At 34.4% G+C, this 24,734-nt stretch overlaps 1 protein-coding gene across 8 annotated transcripts in view; it reads right to left on the reverse strand.

The window, feature by feature from the left end:
• LOC136830197 (band 3 anion transport protein-like) overlaps nucleotides 1-24,734 on the reverse strand; it is a 359,010-nt gene that overhangs the window by 145,983 nt on the left and 188,293 nt on the right. For 7 of the 8 annotated variants that reach the window (XM_067089475.1, XM_067089476.1, XM_067089479.1 and 4 more), the window contains 9 exons: nucleotides 22,142-22,358; nucleotides 20,122-20,243; nucleotides 19,748-19,839; nucleotides 14,278-14,433; nucleotides 12,122-12,207; nucleotides 8,743-8,797; nucleotides 7,362-7,519; nucleotides 6,823-6,974; nucleotides 5,051-5,228 (listed from right to left, as the gene is read on the reverse strand). In XM_067089475.1, coding sequence (XP_066945576.1) covers nucleotides 5,051-5,228; nucleotides 6,823-6,974; nucleotides 7,362-7,519; nucleotides 8,743-8,797; nucleotides 12,122-12,207; nucleotides 14,278-14,433; nucleotides 19,748-19,839; nucleotides 20,122-20,243; nucleotides 22,142-22,358 — 1,216 coding nt within the window. Of the gene's footprint in view, nucleotides 1-5,050; nucleotides 5,229-6,822; nucleotides 6,975-7,361; nucleotides 7,520-8,742; nucleotides 8,798-12,121; nucleotides 12,208-14,277; nucleotides 14,434-19,747; nucleotides 19,840-20,121; nucleotides 20,244-22,141; nucleotides 22,359-23,667; nucleotides 23,686-24,734 lie in introns of those variants that run through there. The other variant, XM_067089481.1, reaches the window with a different exon arrangement.

Here is a 24,734-nt window from a genome sequence, read left to right on the forward strand (position 1 = left end):
AGTTCAGTACATCACTTGATACTCCAATCTGATTGCATGTGGGAGCGCGAGAGAGAGAATTGGATTACTATACAACTTTCCACAGTTGAGAGGGACATACTTAAAAAATTAATAATTCCCTACAACAATTTTTTTTTGGGGGGGGGGCGGAGTGTGTAGAATAATACTTCATGCAAGCTAGCTTCCCTTTCTTAACATTTGACCTGTTTCACGCGTAACCATCCAACTCCATAATGAACGAAAGCAAGATGAGGACAAACTCCTTCCAGCCTTCTAAATGCCAGGTGCTGGCAGATTTCCATGCCGGTCTAGATACCTCTGACCTAAGCCCACAAACTTCAGCGTTCATTAAAACAGGTCCTCCTCGAACCCTACCCCAATCAGGCGAGGTGACGACGATGACAAAGCATCGTTCTCCTTGACTGAATAGGGATCTTTTTAGAGACTCCGTATAGGCCATCATGACTAACCAAGTCTCGAGCACAAAGGATACTTTTGAAACTACAAAAAAAAGAAGAAGAATCCAGAGTTTCTGTTGTTCGTCGCCTTACGTAACCTATCTATCACTAGAGACTTGTGTAAGAATGACAGGCATAATCAAAAGGGGGATTACCTCCACTACAAGACTGTGCAGTGATGTATTATTCATTTAATTCCAACACTTGATTACTTTCTTAACACTGCTGACAAACACATAACCCTGATTTTTTTTTGCAAGGTAAATACTCTCTCTCTCTCTCTCTCTCTCTCTCTCTCTCTCTCTCTCTCTCTCTCTCTCTCTCTCTCAGAAAACTACTGTGTGTTTGGGTATTAAGAAAATTATGCTTAAAAGAAAAAGCTGTGAGGTTCATGATGCAGTTAGAGATAGGAATGTAGAATAAGATTAGAATGGAGATTAAAATTAAGTGGTGACTTAGCATCAACCTTTTGGAGAAAGAGAAGGTCGAGGATCATGGGTAGGTTATAAGCAAAGAGTAGTTTGTAGTCAAGGTGAGCTCTGGATCAAGATGTGATTGATTCAAAGTTTGTTTTGAGTAAACGGTAGGTAATAAGTCAAGGACAAATTAAGAGTCATGGGTTGGCTAAGGTCAAAGGACAAGTTGTGGGTTCAACGAAGGTTGCAAATGGAGAGTGAACTGAGGGACAAGAGTGGTCTACTGGTTAAACGGTAGGAAGGAAATCAACGAAGGTGTGGGTCAAAGGCAGCATTTACCCAGGCTTCTCTAGGTCTTCCTCTCCTCCTCCTTCCCAACACTTCCTAAATGTACTTTCTTTTCAACAATCTCTCTCTCCACAATACAGAACCATCTCAGAACACCCTGATCCAACTTTTCACCTACACTAACCCTTTTACCCTAAATATCTCACATCTCAACTTCTAATGCCAAATATGCTGCAAAATTAATTCATCTGTTCAATTTCATCCCTTTGTTTGTTTGTTTTAAACATCCACGCTACATTTCCATAAAGGAGAGCTGGCTCAACATCCCTTCATATATTCATATACACACTTAACTGTCCCCCAATATTTTACAAACCTCTTGCGACCTTCCTTGTTTCACCTATTCTACGATTCATCTTTTCTCTCATCCTACTATCATCCAACAGCTTTATTCCTAAATACAATACCTACACAAATCAAACTCTTCCATTTTCCTGCCATTCACAGTGGCTTTTACTGCTCCATCTTCCTGGTCTGCATTTACCATTGCGACCTTACTCTAGCTCTACTCTCAGCTTTCTCCTCTTGGAAGCGCTTATGACTTTCTATAGTTTCTTTCCATTATCCCCAATAAACACTTTATCACCTACAAACAACATCCACTCCAATTTCTTATCCTACAATTATGCACCTACAGCCATTATCCTTTTTCTGACTTCAGGTATTACCTCACTCAAATAGATATAGAACAGCCAAGGAGACATAACACAGCACTGTCTTACCCCATGTTTGCACAAAACCAGTCACTCTCCCACTCGCAACTTGTAACTCACCCTTCAGTTCCATCGTAAAATCTTTTTGTCACTCTCAACAACTTCTCTATTCAAAACATGCTCGACACCACACATTGCCACTTTTATCAATTCTAGCATAAGCTACGTAAGCAACTTACTGCTTTTCCCATTTAAAACTTCTTACATAACTTTCATGAAAAGCAACTGATTCACACTCCCCCTTTCTTGTCTATGTTATTACTATTCTTTCCTTAGCATTCCTTCTGTCATCTAACTTACTTTCTCAATCTAAATCCTACCACACACCCTCTATAGCATACTAAGTTCTTTCATGCACCAATATTCTTACAGTAACTTCCACTGCCTTTGCCGTTAAACAATGGACAAATTTTCCAATTTCACCCATATTTTTGGAATCTTTAAATCATCCAGGCACACCTTACAAACTATGGTGAGTCACTTGAGCACACTTCCAACACAGGTGCCATAGCACTTCCCATGTAATCCCATTAATACCTGGTCTCTCTCCATTATTCAACCTCTTAACCCTACTTATCTCATCATCAGTTACTCCAACAAACATTCTGAAATTTACTCAATCCACTTCCCCTCTTGCATCACTCTCTTCTAACATTCACAGTCAGCAAGTCTTCAAAAATGTCCCAGTTTGTGAAAAAGTACATAAATGTTACTCTGAGGATTGTTTGGTTAAGATTAGATGCAGCAGGATTAGATGCAAAAATGAGTGTATATGATCCAAGAAAGGAAAATAATGAGATTGAAAGACAATTTTTAGGGGTAGTTTGAATCCTTATCTGGCTTGGTTTGGAGAACATGAAAGAGTGGTTGGACCAAGTGATAAGAGTGCAAAGGTAAGTGACAGAAAGAGATGCCACTGTTTGTTAACATGGACTTCCTGGAGTAAATGAGAATGGAGTCATGTGGCAATGCATTTAGAGGGGCTTAGCACTAAAAATGAATGGTTCTCTATGAAGAATATTTATAAGTACCCATGGGAATGGGTAAGGATAAGTCTGCTAAATAAATAGTAGTAGAGCAAGTTGATGGATGTGAAAATGAGAAAAGGAGTGGTTGGAGGTCTATCTGGAGCAAAAGTTAATCTAGACATGAACTGGAGAAGAACAGGTGAAAATGTGGCTGTTGTTGTTGTTGTTGTTGTGGTTCCCAGACTCTGTTATCCTGCACCGCAGAAGAAGGACAAGATGGATCTGACCATAACTGTGTGGTAGTGTGGATGTTGTGTTGTTGTATGGGCTGAAGTTAGGGCAAACTAAGAGATGTGTAATTGTGTGGGGACTAACTTGGCAGAGTGGACAAATGTCTGTTTGTGTTGTCTAAAAAAAGTGATTCCAAAAAAAGTCGAGTCAGGTGTACTCTCTCCAATCTTGAAGCTAAAAGTTATGTTGGGTGGGGGTGCCGAGTATTTTGTTGTTGGGAAGGTTATTAAGTGCTTGTCTGGTGAGGTGAGCATGGATGTGCTTTTTGTTTTGTGTGATGTTTGTGGGTGGTGGTATAGAATTCAAGATATTTGTATAGTGTCTGTGTGGTGTATTCGCTTTTTGCCTGTGATTGAGGGTGGGAAGGTAATAGCATGGGCTGTTTGTGTTGTTTATGACCGATGCCAAGAATTGTGTGCCTCTCATGTCTAAGTGTTGCCTGATGGTGAGAATCTTGGTTTTGGCTAATACTGTGTACAATGATTCTAAGAGCTGTGTTTTGTATTATTAAAGTTTGTTTAGTTGTGTGTTGATATGGCTCTGGCTGGGCTGGCGTAAATTTGTATTGTTTGTATACTGTGATGAGCGTTTCTTTTGTTGTCCAAATGTTGTGCCTGTTAGTGATCTTAGTGCATTTAGTCTAATTTCTTGATGATGTTACTGACATGTGGAGCAAATGTGGCTGTAAAGACAGACTACAGAAGTAAGATGGATAAGAAGGAAGTGAGGAAACCTTATATGGAGAAACAAAGGAATAATGGAATTTCAATGAAAACTCAATGTAAAAAAAATGTTTCAAAAATACTTCAAGAGCTTTAATAAAAGTTAAAAGGCTGAAGGTAAGCATTCCAAGGTTCATCAACTAATATGAAAGGGGAAGTTCCTGCTTTCCTGAGATGATGGGAAGAGAGGCAACAAGAGAAGCTTTCCACCTGAACCTGTTACTAATACACAACAAAAAATGAAAAAGCTCTGTCTTACAGCTGAAATTTAAGGATACGCCTTCCAATACGCTACCTTCGTCAATCTTATTTTACGTAATATACCTGTACTCATTTATAAATTAATCTGGTTTTAAATAATTCACTGACAATATACTCTAAATAATTAACTACAGAATTAGGAATGAAGATTCTTTTCAAACTGGCATACCGTCTCCTAAATGACCACCTTCACTTTCTCTGAATTGACATAATTTCATTCAAGTAAACTAATCTGGTTGTTGATCTTCCAGACACATTTTCTCGTATACAGTAACCCTATCAGCCAATTTGTAGACTTTGGTCTTGGATGTTTTAAGAACTTGGCTCTTAACTAACATGAAAATTTTATTGCCTTATTCTCTAACAACCACTGGCTCTTATCTTTTAAATGTTGTTTTTGTATTTTAACAATAGGAGTGTTATTGCTTTACAGCCAAAATTTCTGAAAATTATCTGCTGTTTCTTCTATTTAAGGACCTGTTGCTAACTCTCCTAAATTGACCTTGCTTGCTCAACTTCATCTGCTTCATTTTAGTCATGTACTTCCTTTTAACAATCTTTCAGTCAGTCATGAAAATCACACTACATTTTCTTGGTCTAGTGTTCAAGCAAAAGTAAACAAGGAAAAAATGAATGCTTGAATAACAAATCTCCTGAAAACAAATTCTACAAGAAATTGCTTGAATACATTTTGACCTTTGGAAACTGATTTATCTTATCATAAATACTGTAAAACTGCCTAAAAAGGGTAGGTTATACAAACTACACATAAATAATGAATATGAATTTGAAAAAGATCCACTCTTCCAACAAATAGTGTGTATGAAATGTAAAGCAAAGTGGCAATGTTAAGAACACTACTGAAACCCTTACCTGAATCGAGGCCCTTGCGAAGAGAGAAGAGTGCATGGAAGTTCAGAAATGCCAAGTGGGGCTTTCCCCACCGGTTGTCGACATCCTCAACGTCTTCTTCATATTTGATCCATCTTGCAGTCTCCTTCCACTCCAAGTGGCCATTTATGTATTTCAACTCATCCAGTTCTACAAAGACCTAAATCAAAAAATTAAAACAGATGAAGAACTGAACTAACATTTGTATGCATCATATATGTACAATCAAAGTATTATACTACAAGAGCACAAATTATGACACCAGATTAAAAAAGGAAAAGAACCCTATAATAAACCCAAGTAGCATGTTATCACATGGGCATATTAGTTTATATAGAATTTCATAAATATTTTGGCTCATTAGTGTCATGCCAAAGAAAATTAAGGGAATCAAATCCTAGGGCCACAAATTAGTCATTTTTTCCAGTTCCCACATACCACCAAATAAGCATAAAATAGTGGGTTTGGGACATCTTAAAATCAATTATATTTCACAACATAGTATTACCATAAGACTATAATTTTTGTTTCTATCCCTTTTTTCACCTTTCAGTTATCTGATACAAAATTCATTCATCTCCCAACAAAAATATCTGTTGCAATAAAAAAAGTAGACTATTGTTTCTAATTAGTCTTTGATGCAAAAATGTCTTAAAATTTGAAAGGTGTTATTATGAAGGGATACAAAATTAGGAAAATACAAACGAATGGGGCAGTTCTTAAAAAAAAAAAAAGTAATTTAGTAAACAATTAAAAGATCAAATAACATAACAGTTAACACAACAGTGAGCAATCCTCAAGGTTGAACTTGGCACCAAACTGAATGCAAACACTGAGACACTAATTAGGGGATAATGAGGTTTCTAAAACTCAAGGTTACAAGAAAGTCTCTCCATTTCAGCCAGGAGAGACTGGATCAACCTCACGAATGTCATGGGGACTATAAAATGCAAAAGGATGCCTTCTTGCAATACACGAATACTTCTTCAGGAGGGGCTGATAGGCGCCATATGGTCCAGCCACACTGATTGAACGGCTTTTTGCGAACATTGCCAGTATTTCTTGGTCAGTCATCTAAAATGAGCCATACCAAGTTAACGGAAAACTAAAATATGTGTAAGTTAAGTGTGAAGATGCCTAAACCTTGACAAGTTTCTGAAGGTTAACAATTTTTTCTCTGTAAATTATTTATGATTATCCCATTACAGTATATGGCAATATATCTTTTAATAAAGAATACATACAGCCTAACACTCTTAAAGCAATGCTTTCATGTTAAGGGATGTGGGCAAAAATTTTAAAAGCACAATTTTAGGGGAACTGTTGGCACCACTTTAAAGCTTAACAACAACTCAGAGTTTTTTACTTGTAAGTGTTTCTATCCCATCTATCAGCAGAAATTTTGAGTTGCTTAAATTTCTTATGAAAAAGAAGGCATGACATTAAAAGTTTAAAAGAACTGTGGAATACTGTAAAGAACTGTGTATCATTATACTAATATACTACCAAAATTTACACGAGAAGGATCTTTCGTCACCTGTATTTATCAGAATGGCATTGTTCTTTGTAACCAGATACATTGCTATTAAAAAATTATTCAATCTATTTTCATTCAAAATCTCATATAATCAGTGTAACAGTAATGATATATAAACAAATTTGATTAAATCATTCTCTAAGACAAATTCGATAATCATTTATGGCCCTTAACCTTAATTTCAAAGAAACTATCATTTATATTAAGTTTAACTAACCTCATGAGGACTGTGATCGTAAGACTTCTTCATAATGGGCAACTGCTTGCCAGTCTTTTCTGCATTATCGCTCATGTGGATAATTGATGAGACAGAAGAACGGGCCCTGACTCTTGGTTTGATGTACCCACTTGGATCATCGAATCGATGACCTGTTGTAAACAATTTTCAAAATATTATTGCTTATGATCACTGTAAAAATATAAATTGCTTCTAAAGAACAGCTAAGCTACTAAAGAGGAACATATTTAAATTTACTTGGAATAAAATTGTTCATTTTCTTTTGATTTTTCAAAAGTTTGATCAACTTTATTTTGGAAGACAAGACGAAAAGAATTCTTAGCCTTCATTTTCATAACCGTTCAAACTACTTTTATGACAAAAGCAAGCTACTGCAAGAAGAATGAAAAGAATTACTTATAGCTGCTTTTTAACAATTGTACTTACTTATATGAATAATTTATTATCATTTAAACTGACAATCATGTTGTTTGTAAAAATAACACGTAAGCAAACAATGTAGCATATCTCAAACTTACTGGACATCTCATCCAAATCATGTTCTCCAAGATTTTTAGCTTCTTCTTCTTCAGTTGTTGCAAAGGACCGGTGGGATCGTAAGTTATGTTCACTTCCAGGGTGTTTACGCCATGAAGGATCTTCGGCATGTTCCCTTTCTCTCCTCTTATGGCTGCGCCTGAAAAATAGTTACTTGTCATTGACACCATCTTTGTTATACTGCTTTATCATTATTATTACCAAGTATGAAAACTACCCTGCAGTAAAGGGATTAGTCAAAGCACTTTCAACTAGGGATAGCTTCAAGATCTTAAATCCTCATGTCTCAAGGTCAACTCTCATTGTTAATTATCATCAAATTGCAAAGCATACAAGGGCATGAGGGTAAAAAAAAATCTTAAACTAGAAAAATCCCTTTTATCAACGAATTAACAACCTTGACAAATGTTTATAAATCATGGTAAAACTGTAAATTCTAAACATCCAAAAGTACCTGAAACAACTCTTAAATCTTTATAATCATAAGATGTATTATGTTCTTTTTATCCATTGCAGAGCTACAATTCTCCCAGAACTTAGAAATGACGTTGCTAAACATATTTACAAATCCCAGAGCAGATGAAAAGCAAGAGAAAAAGATGCAAAAGGTATACAAGGAAAACCGGCAGACTGAACAGACAAGTACTGGTGAAATGTAAGTAGAAAAAACAAAGTAACAGTGAAACACAATACTCTGACAATCTACTGAATGTACTAAATAAATGAGTAAAAATTAGTTAATGCTGGTTTCAAAAAGAGAATTGCAAAGGTGACTGAAATCAACGAAGGCAATTTTAAGAGGCTAAACCATATGTAAGTGGATGGACATTACAAAAGCAGAGGGTACCAAAAGCTTGCTTACATAACACAAGACCTAGAGTGAAGACAATGACAGGCCAATCAAAATGATTTAAAATCAATGTTGGTGTCCATCAAGAATCAGCAAAACATACCATCTCACACTATAGAAAAGAAAACTAAAAAGGACTAAAGAAAAGGAAGCTCCTCTTAGTGACTAAACAAAGATGACCTATTGTTAACAGGAGACTAAAAGTGTGAAAGATATTGCTTCAATATATCCCATTAGTAAACACAGCACAAAATTTTTGTGTGTTAGGCATTCCTACTCTGCAGAGCAGAGATGTGGCCCCACACAAAGTTACTGAAGATTTTGATCAGGGGTGACTACTGTACATAATGCTGAAAGTGAAGGATGGGTCGCATTCCACAAATTGCAAGTGAGAACATTTCTGAAAGATATAGTGCCCAAAGACTGGAAAACAGACTGAGATCTCAAAAGTAGTAGAAGATTATCACTAACCAACACTACTGCTGGACTGTTTTAATACAGAAAACACTAACCTGCGCCGAGGTCTTTCTTTAGTGTGGTCTGAATCCTGCTGCTCCTCTGCCTCACCTGCCAGAAAGAGATGGTATGAGGAAAATTAGACAAACAATATATCATCTATGTCGACATTCCTTAAACACAATGATACTAAGAAACTAATGTTCATATGCTTCATGTGCTTAAAACTTTAAATTTTCAATTAAGTAAATATATATGGCTTCATATTGCAGAAGTGAATGATAAGGTCACAACAGATGTCCACAACTACCATGTGATAGTGATAGCTTTTACATAAATTACAATACATATTTACTATCCTGGTTGGTTAATTTGTTGCGACTCTTTCAAATCTAGATTCAAACCCATTATTTATGTCAAGACATGCTTTATGAATACATTATCAATTTAATATTCTACAATAAACCACATTGGTCATATCAGTAAAAAATATACTTCAGTTAGTTCATTAGCTAAATGGCCCAAAATAAACCACAAAATTCCTCAAATATGCAACGCCAATGAAAGTGTTCCCTACTGACACATGGCTTTGGTATTAGACTTTTCATAACTGACCAAATTCAGCACTTACCACTACCAGATTTTTTAAATCATTTGTTAATTCCAATACTGTACCTCAAAAAATTTTCCCCAAAATGACCAATGCTTTAGTTTAACATAATGCAACCTTCTAGAATTTCCTTTTGTCATTCAAAACAAGCAAGTGAACATTATTTTTGGCCAACAACTCAGCCATGTGAGTTTCTATGTCATACTACTGTATAAGGAAAGGAAGTAGTCTCATCTAAACTTCTTTGATTTTATCTACACAGTATTTTAGTTAATTTTTCTTACTTCAGAAAAATCTGAAAACCAACAATCTCAAATACATACCAAACCTAGAATATCTCTGCACCTCACCATTAGAGTAAATCTTCATCCTCAGTCCTTCAGTTTTATTCCCTCTTATAAACTAATACAAATGGAAGGAAAGTGACAACAAACAAGAGGAAATGAGTCATAAAATGGAAGGTTTGTGAGGGGTAACAGTTTGGTCAATGATGGAGAAAATTGACACAAACACAGATAAACACAAAAGGAGAGATGAGTTTTATGGAATGGAAGGAATTAATGCTTTGAAGCAATCAGGAGATAATAAACTTCACAAATCACAGGAGGAAGATGATAACTAAGCAATCCAATACTTAACCCTTTCGCTGCGCAGGACTGATCTCCTCAGTCATCAAAAGGTCTCGTCCATAACATGGAACTGACATCCTCAGTTATACAGAACTTCTTTTAGTTCTAGTTAAGCAGCTCATAATAGATAACGCATTTCCCTCATCATTTTAAGGAACTTTTTGTCTGTTTTAGCGACAAATGGCAACCTTTTATTTCCAACTTACAGGATAATCTCAGGACATGGGCTGTACCTTCAGTAACCATCAAAACACTACAGAGGGAGGAGGTTTCTCTTGATGATGTAGTAGTACAGAGGCTTTTATTTGGAAACGACAATGATAGTAATAGATCTGAACTATCAGATAGTTCTGATAGTGCCAGCAGTGAATATGGTTAACATTTATTATGTCATAGTTATAGACAAACCTACCTTAGATAATTTATTTATTTCTGGTTTTATGAGAGATGGTCATGAATTATAGGAAATGACAGAGGAGGAAGCATTTTTGTCAAGCACCAGAGGTGTTGTGAGTAAACAAAGAAAATGTGATAAAATTTGAGAGTGGAAGACCTGTGAATATTCCAGATGAGATTTTTCACCAAAAGCAAGCATTCAAAGTTTGTAATAAAGATTTTCATACTGAATAAGTAATGAAAATGGTGTTATCTTACTCCATGATTTGAGGGGTATCACACTAAAATGAATCACCAATAAAAGCTAACTTAGTAACTGAATACTTACTTACAAATTATTGGCATATTTCATCATTTGTATAACAAAAATTATATCATAATAGTACAGTGTAAAATCATAACAGTAAAGAAAATAACAAAGAATCAAAGTAAAAATATAAAATAGAGAAAATTAGTCAGTTGCATGATTAGCAGGATGGTGCTCTCATCACTAGTGGCGAAAACAGGCTCGCAGCGAAAGGCTTAACCAATAATCAAATGTGCATGTGTAAGCAGTGTAAAATTTGTTATGTTATGTCAGTTAGGAATTAGTGTTACAAGCATATTGTAATTATGGAGTACAGCGTGAGTTGTGTACAGTATAGAGCTTGGATAAAATGAACATACCTTGTATTAAATTTTATCTTTTTTATCAGAAACAGCTATCTTAGGTAGGGTACTAACATTGTAGCACATTTATGTTGAAGTAATTTGAGTAATTAAAATCTCTTGGGAGAGGTTTTGTACTCACATTTCACTGTAGAAAATAGTAGGACAAATGTAAGTAAAAGTGTTGCAATAGACAGTATATACTTTTATATATATAGAGAGGTTGTGAGATGACTTAAGTGTTTTTAACTGTACAAGACACCAACAAATTAAAGTTGGTTACAACGTGCCCTTCTCACCATGATAAATTTTAAGTTCCTGTACAATAAAAGCCAGTCCACTGAGGGTTCAGAAATCTCCCTCTTTAGTCTGCTTAAATTGCTTAATAACCTAGGTGATTATTATCATTATTATTATTATTATTCCGATGTAGTGTCACTAGACCATGAAGTCATTCTTAGTTTCTTATACGGCTGGGCCCAAGGGTTTGATCTTAAACGAAAGGGGACCATAAACATATGAACAAAACAAGGTGAAAAAGTGAAAACTGGAATAAATGGTGAAAAGATAGAGACTGGAAGAAAACAAGATGAAAAGATAAAAATTGTAACAAATTGTGGAGGTAATTATTGGAACAAAATGTGACAAAGCACAAATTGGTGCAAAAGGTAAAAAAGAAAAATTGGGAACTAAATAAGGTTCTTAATTCAGCTTTCTTTTCTCTTATTTCAGAACAAACATCAATAGTTTTGACTGCACTCAAGAGTCTAGCAATAACCCTACGATCTTGTTAAACTATTTTAGAGCAATAACAACAATAATTGCAGGATTAAGAGCAAACAAAAAAAGTCTAAAGTATAATTCAAAATATTTTTTGAGTAAGAGCCAGTCCATTCTTACCCTCCTTAATGGAGGAGTCTATGGGAAGGGCTTCAGTAGCACCTAGTGACATTTTTTCTTTGAAACTGTACATTTAAAAGTACTTATTCAAAATATAAGGCAACATAAAAGTATCATCTTATGCTTATGAAAAATCCTCAACACAAAGTCAAAGAGAGAGAGACAGGGGGTAGGACACAAGGTATGGATGAAAGGATGTTGGATTACACAGCTATACTTATTAAGATTAGGATTTTAAACCCCCATGCATACCAATATCAAACTGGACTCGGGACTTCTTACGAGATGTTTCATCAACCATCTGAACTCGCTCACTTTCTGCAGATCGAATGATTGGCCTGTAAATGAAAAAATGGACTGTATTTCAAAGATGCTGAATAAATTCAAATATCTTGGTTGAACTAGCAATCACACTGTTAGAACAGGTACTGTATTAACATTCACCCCAAACTGTATGCACTTACTAAAAAAAAAAAAAAATTTTTACAATGAGAAGCCACCAACAAAACTTACAGAATGTGTTCAATGTAAATATTTTATTGAAAATGACAATTTTCATCAGTTACAATTTCATTAAAATTTTCTATTACATTTTCTTTCCAAATCCTGTTGCAACAACATGAACTCCAGTACAGCATATGCTTGCTCAAACAACTCCTGTCACTCTCATTCACCTCTATTCTAGAATACAATATTAATACAATATGAGAACTGTCATGTTGGTATGTGTAAAAAGATTCAAAACAAAATTCATTACAATGTACCCAGACATTGCACAGCTTCAAGGAAGTTCTTCTTGTAACATAGTAAGCAAGATACTAGGAATCTACCACAGCAAAATTTGATGAGTGTCAAGACTTTAAAACAATCACATCATAGACTTCATGGAGTGGTTAAATTAATAACAATTAAACAGCATAAAATAAAAAGCAAAAACATTAAAAAAGGTAAGGCCAGTGATTTTAATCATTTGAAGGTATGGATCCACATAAGCAATTATTCTCTAGAGAAATTGAAAATGGAGCAGGTCAAATTATAAGGAGAAAAGTATATGGCAGAAACCAATTCTAAAAGGTCTCAAGTAGGAACATTAAAAAGAACCTTTACTGCTGTCTATAGATGCTGTGTAAGGCACACCACGCACAGGCTTGTGTGAGGGGCCCTTAAGGGGAAGAATTCCATTACTACAAGGGTTAGTGTTCAAACTGAAGTAAACCACACAAATCATTCAAAACTCAACATGACGAAATGCAGTAACAGATACAACTGAGAGACCTTAAAACTACACTAAGCTAGAGGTTTATTGATTAGTATGAGTTAATTATCTATACGCATCCATAAACTTTAACTTCATTTTTATTTTCTTTTAACATTGAAATCACCCATTATGGAAAATTGTATAGATCATAGGAAAAATCCATAACTAAAAGATAATCTGAAGTGTAAATGAAGTTTCTAGCATATATATATAAATATTTTTCGTTCTTCCTAATACGTATGGTTTTCAGCATTTTCAGAACACAGTATTTCCCATTTATGGACTAAACTGTTGTTTTTGTACTTCTGCCACATTTTTATATTACTAAACTATTACAGTTTTCAAGAATTCACTTCATATTTTAACTATGCCTCTCCAGCAAATTTAAAAATACATATCAAGTAAACAAGCATGAGACATTTCACAAGTCCTACCTCAATTACAGTCCGGTTATTATCAAAGGAGCAAATAAGATCACTCAAATCTATGAAGTAACATCCACTAATGCAGAGTAAATCAGTAAAATAGAAATTTAATTTTTATGCTTTGTTAAATTATCAGAAATCTGTAAAATTCCACACACATTTCTGTTCCAACAGGCCACATACTTACATCCCAAACCTGGCTGGCAGAGATTTCCGTTGCCTGGAAAACATGTGAACAAACTATTGTGTACCAAACAGAAAGCAAACAGCTGAAAACCTTGATGGCTGAAACTGCACAATATATTTGTCACAAAACTAAAAACTGTTGGCTGGACCATAAGCTCCAAGAAAATGCTGCGCTAATAAAAGACTTAACACAAATTAGTCTCTACAATTCAGTGCCATCCTGTAAACAATGCACAAACTGAAATTATGTTTGTAGCAAAACTATGTGTATCATGAAATAAACACTATATATAAAATACCCATACTCTCCTAAATTGGCTTCTGAAGTGCAGAAATAACTGATATTCATTGAATATGACATTCAGTTTTCTTAATGTAAGTTACAGTGTTTTCATATACATAGAAAACATTGACTGCACTTTTACATGTAACATAAACAAACATGATCTGTTTTAGACAAGAAACATAAATCAACCCGACCACATAATTGTGAGTGCATCTTGCCATGAAAGAATAATACAACGAAATATCCAACTTACCTAGGAGGCTTTTCATCATCACCCAGTAACGGTGATTTTTCTTCATCATCAGCTGATTCTGGAAGGTAAAACGTTTTGCTGGGGCTCTTTGTGGGACTCTTCGGAGAAGCAGGTTGGCTTGGTTTGCTCTCTTGCGTTTCTGCTTCACTTTTGTCTCTGACCAAGTATGAAAACCTTCAATTAACTAGGAAAATTTCAAAGTAATTTGAAATGTTCAAACACACTTTTAGAAACAGAATTATAAACAGCATAATCCAAACAGTATTCACACTAACTTACTAAATTTTTAGAAACCCATCAAGAAAAGATAGCAATAAATTCTTGAAAAAAGCGTCACAAACCCAAACCTGTACGGCATCAAGTAATACAATAATCATAAACTAAAAAAATTACATGATGCATTCCAATATCAATAAAAAAAGTTAATATATAATATATACCATTCAAAGAAATAAAGATGATTTATGTGAAGATACTATCTAATAAAAGCCTTATAAAGTTGAGATATATCTAAAATGTCTTTCAAAAGACCTTTGTACCATACGCTACTTGAAGAGGCTACACACAACATTCACTCAATACAAAAAAAGTAGTTCAACTAGAAAAATTCTACCAAATCATTAAAAAATTTCACTCTTCCGTCCAATAAGAAAATTCACAATCATACCCATGCAACTTAGTTTCACTTGGTACAGTAATCTAACACATGATCTACACATTCCACTATTACTATTCTTAATTATTTTACCTGACCACTGAGTCACTTCTAGACTCACGAATTTGCCCTTCAAAGAAAGGTAAAACTGGAACAAAGCTGGTCTGCAATAGTTGACCTTATCAAGTTTGAAGGTTTCATTATTGCACCCTGACAACCAAATGAACAAAATAGCACTGATTATAAGATAGCAAAAGAAACAGTTGTCAGTGTTATTCGAATTGTTAAATATGCAAGCAGCAATGACGATTATTATCAATACAGTAATAGTGCAACTTAACTGCTTTCTGTACTAAACTACTATACTGTTAAGAGGATATGTTGCTAGGCTACCATTTTAGATATGATGAACTTCCAGATGCAACAGAATGTTAATAAAAGGTATAGTTTAATTTAAGATTGAAACAATTTGGAATTATTAATGGCAGTGAATTATCTTGAAAATATTCAAGTGTAAGCTATTCTACAGTGGCTTTGTTACTTATCAGACTTTACTACTTATCTCAAGGCAAGACCCCTGAAGCAACTGCTAATAAGTAATGCTGAAAACAGCAGTCAAGAATTTATAGTCGCCAGTAATTATTTATAAAGTATAGGTCAAAATACTATCCCCCATGGAGCAAAGTGCACTCAGCTGATCCAAAATATGCTCAACATAAAATAGTCATGTCACATTCTGACATGCCATTGATTATAAGCTACCTTTCACATTTACCTCCTAGATTATTATCTGCAATATATATCACAGTGCAATTTTTGTGATTAATGCACTTTTCCTAACAGAAAATGAATGACAGAAGACAAGAAAGCTGAATGGTTCCAGCACATGTCCTCCCTTACTCCCTACCTGATACTCTATGCAACATACTTCCACTATTGTAATTTGAAGAAAAAAAGTTTTCTTTAATTTCTTTAATTACCATACTCATTCCCTAAAACTTAAAAGTGAATTAACAATAATCTTCAATTATTATGGACATCCAAATATTTGACAACTATTTCCAGTGCTATCATACATGAAATCAGATACTTTTGACCAGTTGCCTGCTAGGGTATAAAAATGAAACCTTCCAACTCACTGGGAACAACTACAGGCAGGAAGAGACCAAAAGAAATGGATGAAAAGTAAATGGAAAAAACATCACATCTGGGAGATGAGGGAATGTTACCAAGAAGCTATGATGCACACCATAGACAGTGACCAGCCAACAAGGTCTCAACATTATAAATCACAAACATTTCTTATATGGTTGAAAAATTTGTGTACAGGAACAATTTTAATAGTGAAAAAACACTTGATTACTGAATAACAAACTTGGCCAAAAAGGTCCCTGGGTATGTTTTGAAGTGCTGGTGTCTATATGTATACCTAATGTAAATTACAAGTGCAAGCAGCACTGGAATTTTTAACATGTAACATACTATTGGAATACATGAACGAAACAGCAAGTGCTGCTGTCAGCAACTGAAAAATTTTTGTACTGTAAAAAAATCATGCCTGTCCTTTAATAAAGCTAAATCTACTTTTCACTTCAAAATTACTTATTTCTTGATGAAAATGGAACATGAAGTTACCTTCAAAGCAAAATAAAAACATTTTTATTGCCTTACTGTATGGCTGGTAAAGCAAGCAGGAAGAAATAAACATAAATGACAATGAATCTCTTTCCTTGGCTTGTTTTACTTCCCTGTTTGGATACTACTGCAAACAAAATTACAACTGAAGACCATTCATAAACATATGAATAAGGATTCAATTAATGGAAACTTCACTCAGTGAATTTCTTTAACCCACACATGAAGCATACAAGAGAAAGGATGACAGATTAACCTCAAAAGAATATGTATATCTCCTTCCTAATGGATAGGTTTTAAGCAGAAGGGAGAGCAGAAACAAGAAGAGTTCAACAGCCTTCACACTGGAAGGCAAAATACTGTCAATGAACAATACAACCCAAGGATTACCAATCCCACGTTGTAAATTAAGAGAAGTTAATCTCAATGGAGTTATGAGGTAATCTGACAGGTGTTCCATGCTAATTAAGAGGCTTAATTTAAGGTTTGGGATAAGGAGCCTTATGCCAAAACAGGCCTTTTTCCATGGGTGGCCCATGAATGTTGTAAAGTCTTATACGAAAGTGAATAAAATGTTATGCATATAAAATGGACACAGATGCTGCCTTACAGCAGAGAAAAGAAGAAAAAAAGGGAAGTAACACCCAGATTGATGACCCAACTATTTAATGAGTCAATTCGACCTAGGGAGGAAAGAGATGAAGCCCACAACTGTGAGATCAATATTCCAAATAACAGGTAAGGCTTAAAAAAGAATCTTTAATGATTGGGATGAATAAAATGAACTTAATCTAAACAGAACACTACACTTTCTCCAAGCACATATAGCAAATTTGAACTACAGTACATAATCTTTCCAAAACAATAAGGAATGCTGTACTACCAACATTAAGTTGAAAAATAGTCGAATCCTTCTTCTGAACTGGTACAAGAAAATTAAAAATTTGGCTAAACATCGTCTCTAGATGTCTCTGGACAAATCACTTGATATTTTGCTTTGAGAAACAAAAACAATCAACTAAAATGATAAAACAGACCTAAAAGGTCAAGTCTTGATTGATGCTAAGCATTACTATTACATACATTAGTAGTAGCAAAAGTGCCTAATTTAGAAAAGACCCTTGTCCTAAGTAACCCTCAATACTGTATTTTGCTCAGGACAGAAAAAATTAATCTCTAATCTACGTTCTAAAATCCTAACAGCATTCAACAAGCCCATGCTTCAGCATGCACTCAACAAATTCAATTTACAGACCATTTTACCAAAAATAAACAACACAATACAGTACTGTACTGAGCAACTCTCAAAGGGAAGACCTGAGATAAAAATAGCATATCAAATTGTAATTACTGACAATTTTGGAGGCCAGGTTCTATAACTATATGAATGCAATCACAGTAATATGAAATGAGGACTATGAATTTTTGTGAACATAACACTCTAAATACAAAAATATGACTGCTAATCTACCTATATGATTAAGATAGGTGGTCAAGTTTAAAAAGAGCAGTAGCAAAGCCATAAAATTTGAGTAACATTTCCCTCATATCTGGCAACAGCAGCAACTCAACAACAAAACTCTGAAGAACTGACAGATATAAACTGTGCAGAATATAAGAATAGCCTTCATACCAAGTCATCAGAATACGATGATCTTGTATCAACTCATATTCCTTTCATCATTCAGAGTAGTTTTCTACGTACATAAAGCCCCTAACAAACCAAAAGGTTTTTATTCATTATCCTGTCTTCTCTGAAGATCCTCTGATTTACAGATAGTCAGGATATAAAAGACTGCGGAATGTTAAAATTCTCTTTGCACAGGTGGCTTGAAGGGTTTTGCTTGAAAAAAGAATAGATTCACTTATTCCCGATCTGATGACACCAGTTTTGGAAAGACTTTATAGCTTGAAGAACTAAAATGTTGAAGATTACCGTAATTCCTTACCAAGAATAAATTACATACTTTTCAATGAAAAGTCTACAGTATACAGCACCACCTCATGTTACATTCTGAGGATTGCTATAAGACCTAAGTTTTATTTTTTCTCTTGAAAGTTAATCTAGTTCTTTAACTTTGAGTAAAAATTAGTATTCCAATATACACTACCAAATAAATTCCAAAGCTTGGCTATGAAAGTACTCTACGGTCAAAGGCAAGAAAATAAAAATAAAGAAGCTAACACCATAAAATGGCAAAACATATAAGACCTACCTTACTTCAAAGTAAATAGAAGAGTAATCATTATCCTCTTAATAAGACCTGTTACTGAACTGTACCAGGCATATTTTTCTTCTCAAAAACAGCAAACATTTTTCAAACGGAAATTAAGAGTTAACTACCAAACACTTGATAATATACCATAAAACACCTGTTAGAAATATGAAGATATTCTCTTGTAAATGAAAACTGGAATCATTGTGATATTAAAGAGTACATCAGTTTAAAACAAAGTTAAAAAAAATTTTACAGATACACCTCTGTCAACATACAACATCCAGCAAGATGACATGGAATAGGGCAGATCACAGTTTATGCGACAGAATAATCCTAATCCCTGTTAAACAAAAAACTCTCATACTAGATCCACACTGACTTTTCATTAAATACGCTGAACCTAAGTCTAACATTAAGTACTAAATTGCATCAGATCATAATTAAATTCTTTTTTCAGTCTTTCACCAGAGGAAGCAATATAAATACAGTATAATGTACTGTCAAAAGGATATCTAGAATTCTATCAAACTCCCATGACCAATAGTCAAGGAGCAATTTGATACAAAAGATATAAATTAGGATGCATGTATTTTGGTAAAATCTAACTAGAATTTGGGCTTTTTATGACTGCTCAATATTTTACCAATGAAAAAAATGTAATTATGAGGGTAAAAACAAGAGAAATTTACTCAAGTTAACAATATTGCCACTAAAATAAGCATGGAAATCAGACAGCATCACTACCCACTTGATAACAGCTTTGTACCTTTGTTAACAGGCTTTGTTGCTTATTTGTTTGCCAAGGTGTTTGCCAATAGAAAAACTCATCCTTTGATAAAATGTTGCATTTTCCATTGACCAACGTTCTGATAAAACTCATACTTTCATTTGGCAAATCTTTAAGAAATCAAGCCAGTTACCATAAAATGCTGCTAGATACAAAATAAACTAAGGTACTAACCCCACTGACCAGTCTTCTTGTACTTCAGGGTCACCAATTTGAAAGCGAACTCCTTCCTCCTCATTCTTATCACTTTGCTGTTCCTCGTTATCCTGAAAAATATAAAAAAAGTGAAAGGAAAGTGACAATCATTTTACAATAAACTACTTTTCTTTTACTGAGTAAAAATATCAATAAAACACTGCTCATCTTTAGGTTTGAATAGATTAACAACATAATTTTAGCCTTATTGGGACATTGGTGAACACTGGATAACTGTTATATCAGTCTCTGAGTCATAAAACCAATGAAAAGTGGATGAGGAAATTCAGTAAAGATAGAATAACTGACATTGTAATAGTATTACAAATAGATTAATAAGCAAAATGACATACTAGTTTTGTGTACGGCGTGGGAACATCCTCACTGATACTTGTGCGATGGCTCCTCTTTCGAACGCGATGGTGTTGGGGTTTCAGCGGATGATGAACATGAGGAAAACTATCACTTCGATGGACTGCAATAATAAAAGGCAATCTAAGAACTGATAAATGATTTCATAAATTATTTATTGCATCTGACACAAAAATAGACAAACTCTAACACATGTAGCAAATTACATACTTGTTTTCTTCACCAAACAGAATAACCACTATGCTTTCTAAAGTTATAAATTCATTGGTAACATGAAAAGGTAGCAATGCATTAATCTAAAGGTCACTGTTAGAATGTACTGTAAGAAAAGCTCAGAAAAAATTACCAAAATTTATAACTGTCAGTGGGCAAGAGAAATAGTCTATACTTTGAAGCAATTACAAGAAATTTCCATAACAGAAGAGAAATATTATACAACACATCTGTGGATTTTGAAATGGAGTACCAAGACAATTAGACAGCATTATTAAAGCAGAAGGTACAAGACTGACTTACTGCACTAGTCATGTTACTCTACCCTAATACTGTACTAAATATAGTTAAGAGAGTGGCAGGAGTTTTCAGAGGAATTTGAGATAAATGTTAGTCTCCATCAAAGATCTGCCCTGGACCCTTATTTTTTTTATTATAATAACGAACCTACAAAGAACTGTAGAAAAATAGGTCCTGAGCTACTATAGGCAGATGTCCTAGCTAAGGATATACTTAAAAGGTGGAAAGTGGAGTGGGGAGGAGAGGACTGACAGCAAAAATAATCTAAACAAATCTTATGGCGATGAGAAAGGTAGCATAGGTAAAATTGCACCAAAAAGCATCCCTGCCACAGCTCAGGGAAAAGTGAGTGGTTGAAAACTGTGCACAAAACATGACAGATGGTAACACAAGAGAGGCTCAAGAGTTCAAATATGCATGGAATAAAGAAGTTTTCAAGTCCATTACAGCATTATCATTATTCAGAAGATAAACCACATTCATATGGAACAAACCCACAGGGGCCATTGACTTGAAATTCAAGCTTCCAAAGAATATGGTGCTCAATAGAAAGCAAGAGAAGGTAAAGAAAAATACAGTAAGAAAATATCTCACTTATTAAAGGAAAAAATAATTAGATAAAAATGTATTTAAATGCAAGAATAACATTAGGGTAGTAATGTATAGCATCTTTGCTTGAACTTTTGAACTTAGTATAGTCAAGTCAAAGAAACATGGAAAAACAAAGTAAAGGAAGACCTAGACCAGAAAGGAATTAAGGCAGAATGTGCACAGGATGGAGGAGAGTGGAGAGAACTCATTTCACATCAAACCCACAAAGGGAAAAGCTGATTTCCTTAGGATGATGCTGATGTAATCTACTCCTTATTGGTCAGTTTTCAAAACCTTGTATCACTTGGCCTTGACCAGAAAATTGCATACCGTAATTTCCAATGTCACTGAGCATGCATAACAAGACAGGGATCACTTCCAAGTGGTCCAGTTTTCTTAATTAAAACTGATCCAGGAATTACCAAACCATAGTTCAGGAAACTGCATGTCCTTGGCAATATGGGAAACATATTCAGGGAGGTAAATGGACTTTCCCTTATCTCACTGTGTTCATTTCTTTGTGCTACGGAAGATAAATAAGGGAATTTTTTAGTACTTGAGGTGCACAGTATTATAAATTTTGTGTCAAGCTGGACTTGACTGTCATTAAGAGTCCCAATGGGTGCTACAAGGAGAATTAAGTTACATCCATTCAATAACTACTCCTACCATTTTCAGTCAAAATGGATCAGTAACTTTCAAAATTAACCTCTTCCCTCCGCACCCCCTCAATAGAGTATCAACACACTTCCTCCTAAAAGCTGTATAAACCTCTTTTTATGCACAGCCTTTGACTTCATAACTCAAATGAGGGAAAAGCATTAACACCTGAGAACTTCATTTCTAAAATTTCTAAAAATCAATGCTGTATACAAAAGCATAAATAAAACAACTCACACTTGATGTCCAAATCCCGAAAGCGAGAGCCTTCAGTATCACGAGCCGCAGTCTGAGTATCATCTTCATATCCAGGTGACCAAGGTTCACTTGAATCGGTCAGTTTGGCAATAGAAAAATCTTCGTCAGCTTGATTTTCAAAAATCTTCTCCATGTCTTCATTTAGCTGCTCTGAGGAGAGGCGTTTAGCCTTGAATTCCTCTTCATATTCTGAGAGCTGAAAGACAAAAATCAACTGTTAATGGTACAATATTTACAGCATCTAAAGAAAAATAAATAATCCCTACAATAAAGTCTATATGTAATACTGAAATGATTAGATCTTTGTTACATGCTCATGCAACTAAAACTGAAAAAATTTGTAAGAAAATAAATGAAAAGTTCATTTATTTCGAAAACAACATAATGGACAATAATCCAAACAATACCAAGTAACAATCAACCCCTATACTCTGGCAGCTACATAAAAAAATTTGAAAAATGCCTTGACACAGAATTTGTTAAACATTACAGTAGCAAATTTATATATAAAAATAGCCACAAAATCCAGACAATACAAAACTGACACACCACCCATAATCACTAGTAATTACTTCAAAAGTGAAAACAGACCCCAACACTGAATTTGCTGAACATTACAGTATAACATTTTACATATACAGTAAAAGACCAACAAAATCATTGACCAGTTTTTATGGAACTTTTGAAGGAACACTGAAAGAGATGGAAGTTGCTCCTCTGTAAGATTAAAATGTTTTCAGCAATCACGTACAGTACGTCTTTCTCTAAGTATTCTCTAGACAAGAAAATGTATTTCGTTATTTTATATGGGCATAGCTTTCAAAGTAAATAATCCAGTATGAGTAATTTCAGAGGGCAAAGGTTTTTATTCATAAACTCTAAAAACGCTGCTTTCTTCATAATTACAATTCATGAACATCTCTTAACTACTATGAACTTAAGAAATACCAGAAAAATTGTCTTAACATGGATCACCAATTTTTATTACCTACTGTAAATATTTTTACTCCAATGGTCTCATTAGCTTTTACTCATTTTATGCTGACAGGGTCACTCAAAATTATCTATGTACAGTATATGAATGGAATGTAAAGATATTATAAGGAATCATTTAGAGAGAAATATCCAGTGATTATGTGGAAATGAATGTGCAAAAGAGAGTACTGTAACAATTTGTGACTATTTAAAATATGAAGCTGAAGAGAATACAATAAGCAAAGAAAGCTTTAATAAGACACTTGCCTCGCACAATTTACTTACAGATAACATCAGTGAGAACAATTACTGACAGACTGATTTTCACCACAAAGACCTTATTTAAATTGAGCATTAAACAAGGAATATACACAAAGGTATTAAAAATAGGCATAAGACAGAACTCCAATATACAAGAATGATAACAGATATCAAAAGTAAGCAATAAATTACTCAAAAAGCTCTTTAATGGCTTTTTTGGCCTTTAAAATAATCAAGAGTGAAATACACAACAGGATTCCACCGCTTACCATAAACTAATCTGCATTTTGTAAGCACAAGCTAGCCCTAAAACCACCACTTACATTCATAAGTTTTAGTTTTAAGGGCACTGACAAAAATTTCTTCATCCCTGTTTACTATCATAATTTTCTTTAACTGTCAAGAATTTTTTCATGGTCACACTTCACACACACTCAATATTTTGAAGTTATCTACCACTGGGACCACTTGAACTTCAGTTTAAATTTCTAAGTTGTTAGAGTAACCTGATGAATGAATGATCAAAATATGAATGCAGTACCTGTTGAGTATAAAATGCACATTGATAACTGGAGAAGGAATAAATGCGCCAAGCAATGTTAGAAATGATATCTGATTAATCCTAAGCACAGAGAACAGCATATAAAATTGTCAAGTTCTTGCTAAAGGTGGATAAAAACGTTACAAGCTACCTAAACAACGGCATATAGGCTAGAAAGAAAAATGTTTGACAGAGTACTTGGCAGCTATACCAAACATCATTTATACATGCAAGAGATTCTATTTAGCAAATTTTCCACTGTCAGCAAGTGATCATTCCCCATATAAGAATGTAGAAATGTAAACTGAGTGACAGACTCTTGAATCACAAAAGAATCTCTAATAGTTCTAGGATCAAGTTTTAATAGCTGCATAAAAATTAGAGTTTGGAGTAATTGTAGTGTTAAAAATATACACAGCAAAGCATGCCTTAATGGAAAATTAAACCAAGCCATATCACAGCCAGAGCAAACTAAATACTGGTAGCATAAATTTTCTTCTAGTACTCAATAACACTCATATTATTTAAAACTCTAAGCAAACATTACTGGCTCACTCTGGCAAAGAGAAAATTCATAAATTCTACACATGATGCACCTAATTCATTTTCTAAAGAGTAAACCACTTCCTAGTGATATACCACGATGAAGTGGCCCATTGAACCCATCAAAATTGCATGAACTTGTGCTGAAGTATAAGATCCCATCTTAGAAATGTTGAATGAAAAATAAAATACTAGATGCACATGCACATACTTGTGAGTTCTCTAAAAACTTGGCACCTTTCATCTCCCCAA

The sequence above is a fragment of the Macrobrachium rosenbergii genome, chromosome 46 (genome assembly GCF_040412425.1).
Source record: "Macrobrachium rosenbergii isolate ZJJX-2024 chromosome 46, ASM4041242v1, whole genome shotgun sequence".
NCBI lineage: Eukaryota > Metazoa > Arthropoda > Malacostraca > Decapoda > Palaemonidae > Macrobrachium > Macrobrachium rosenbergii.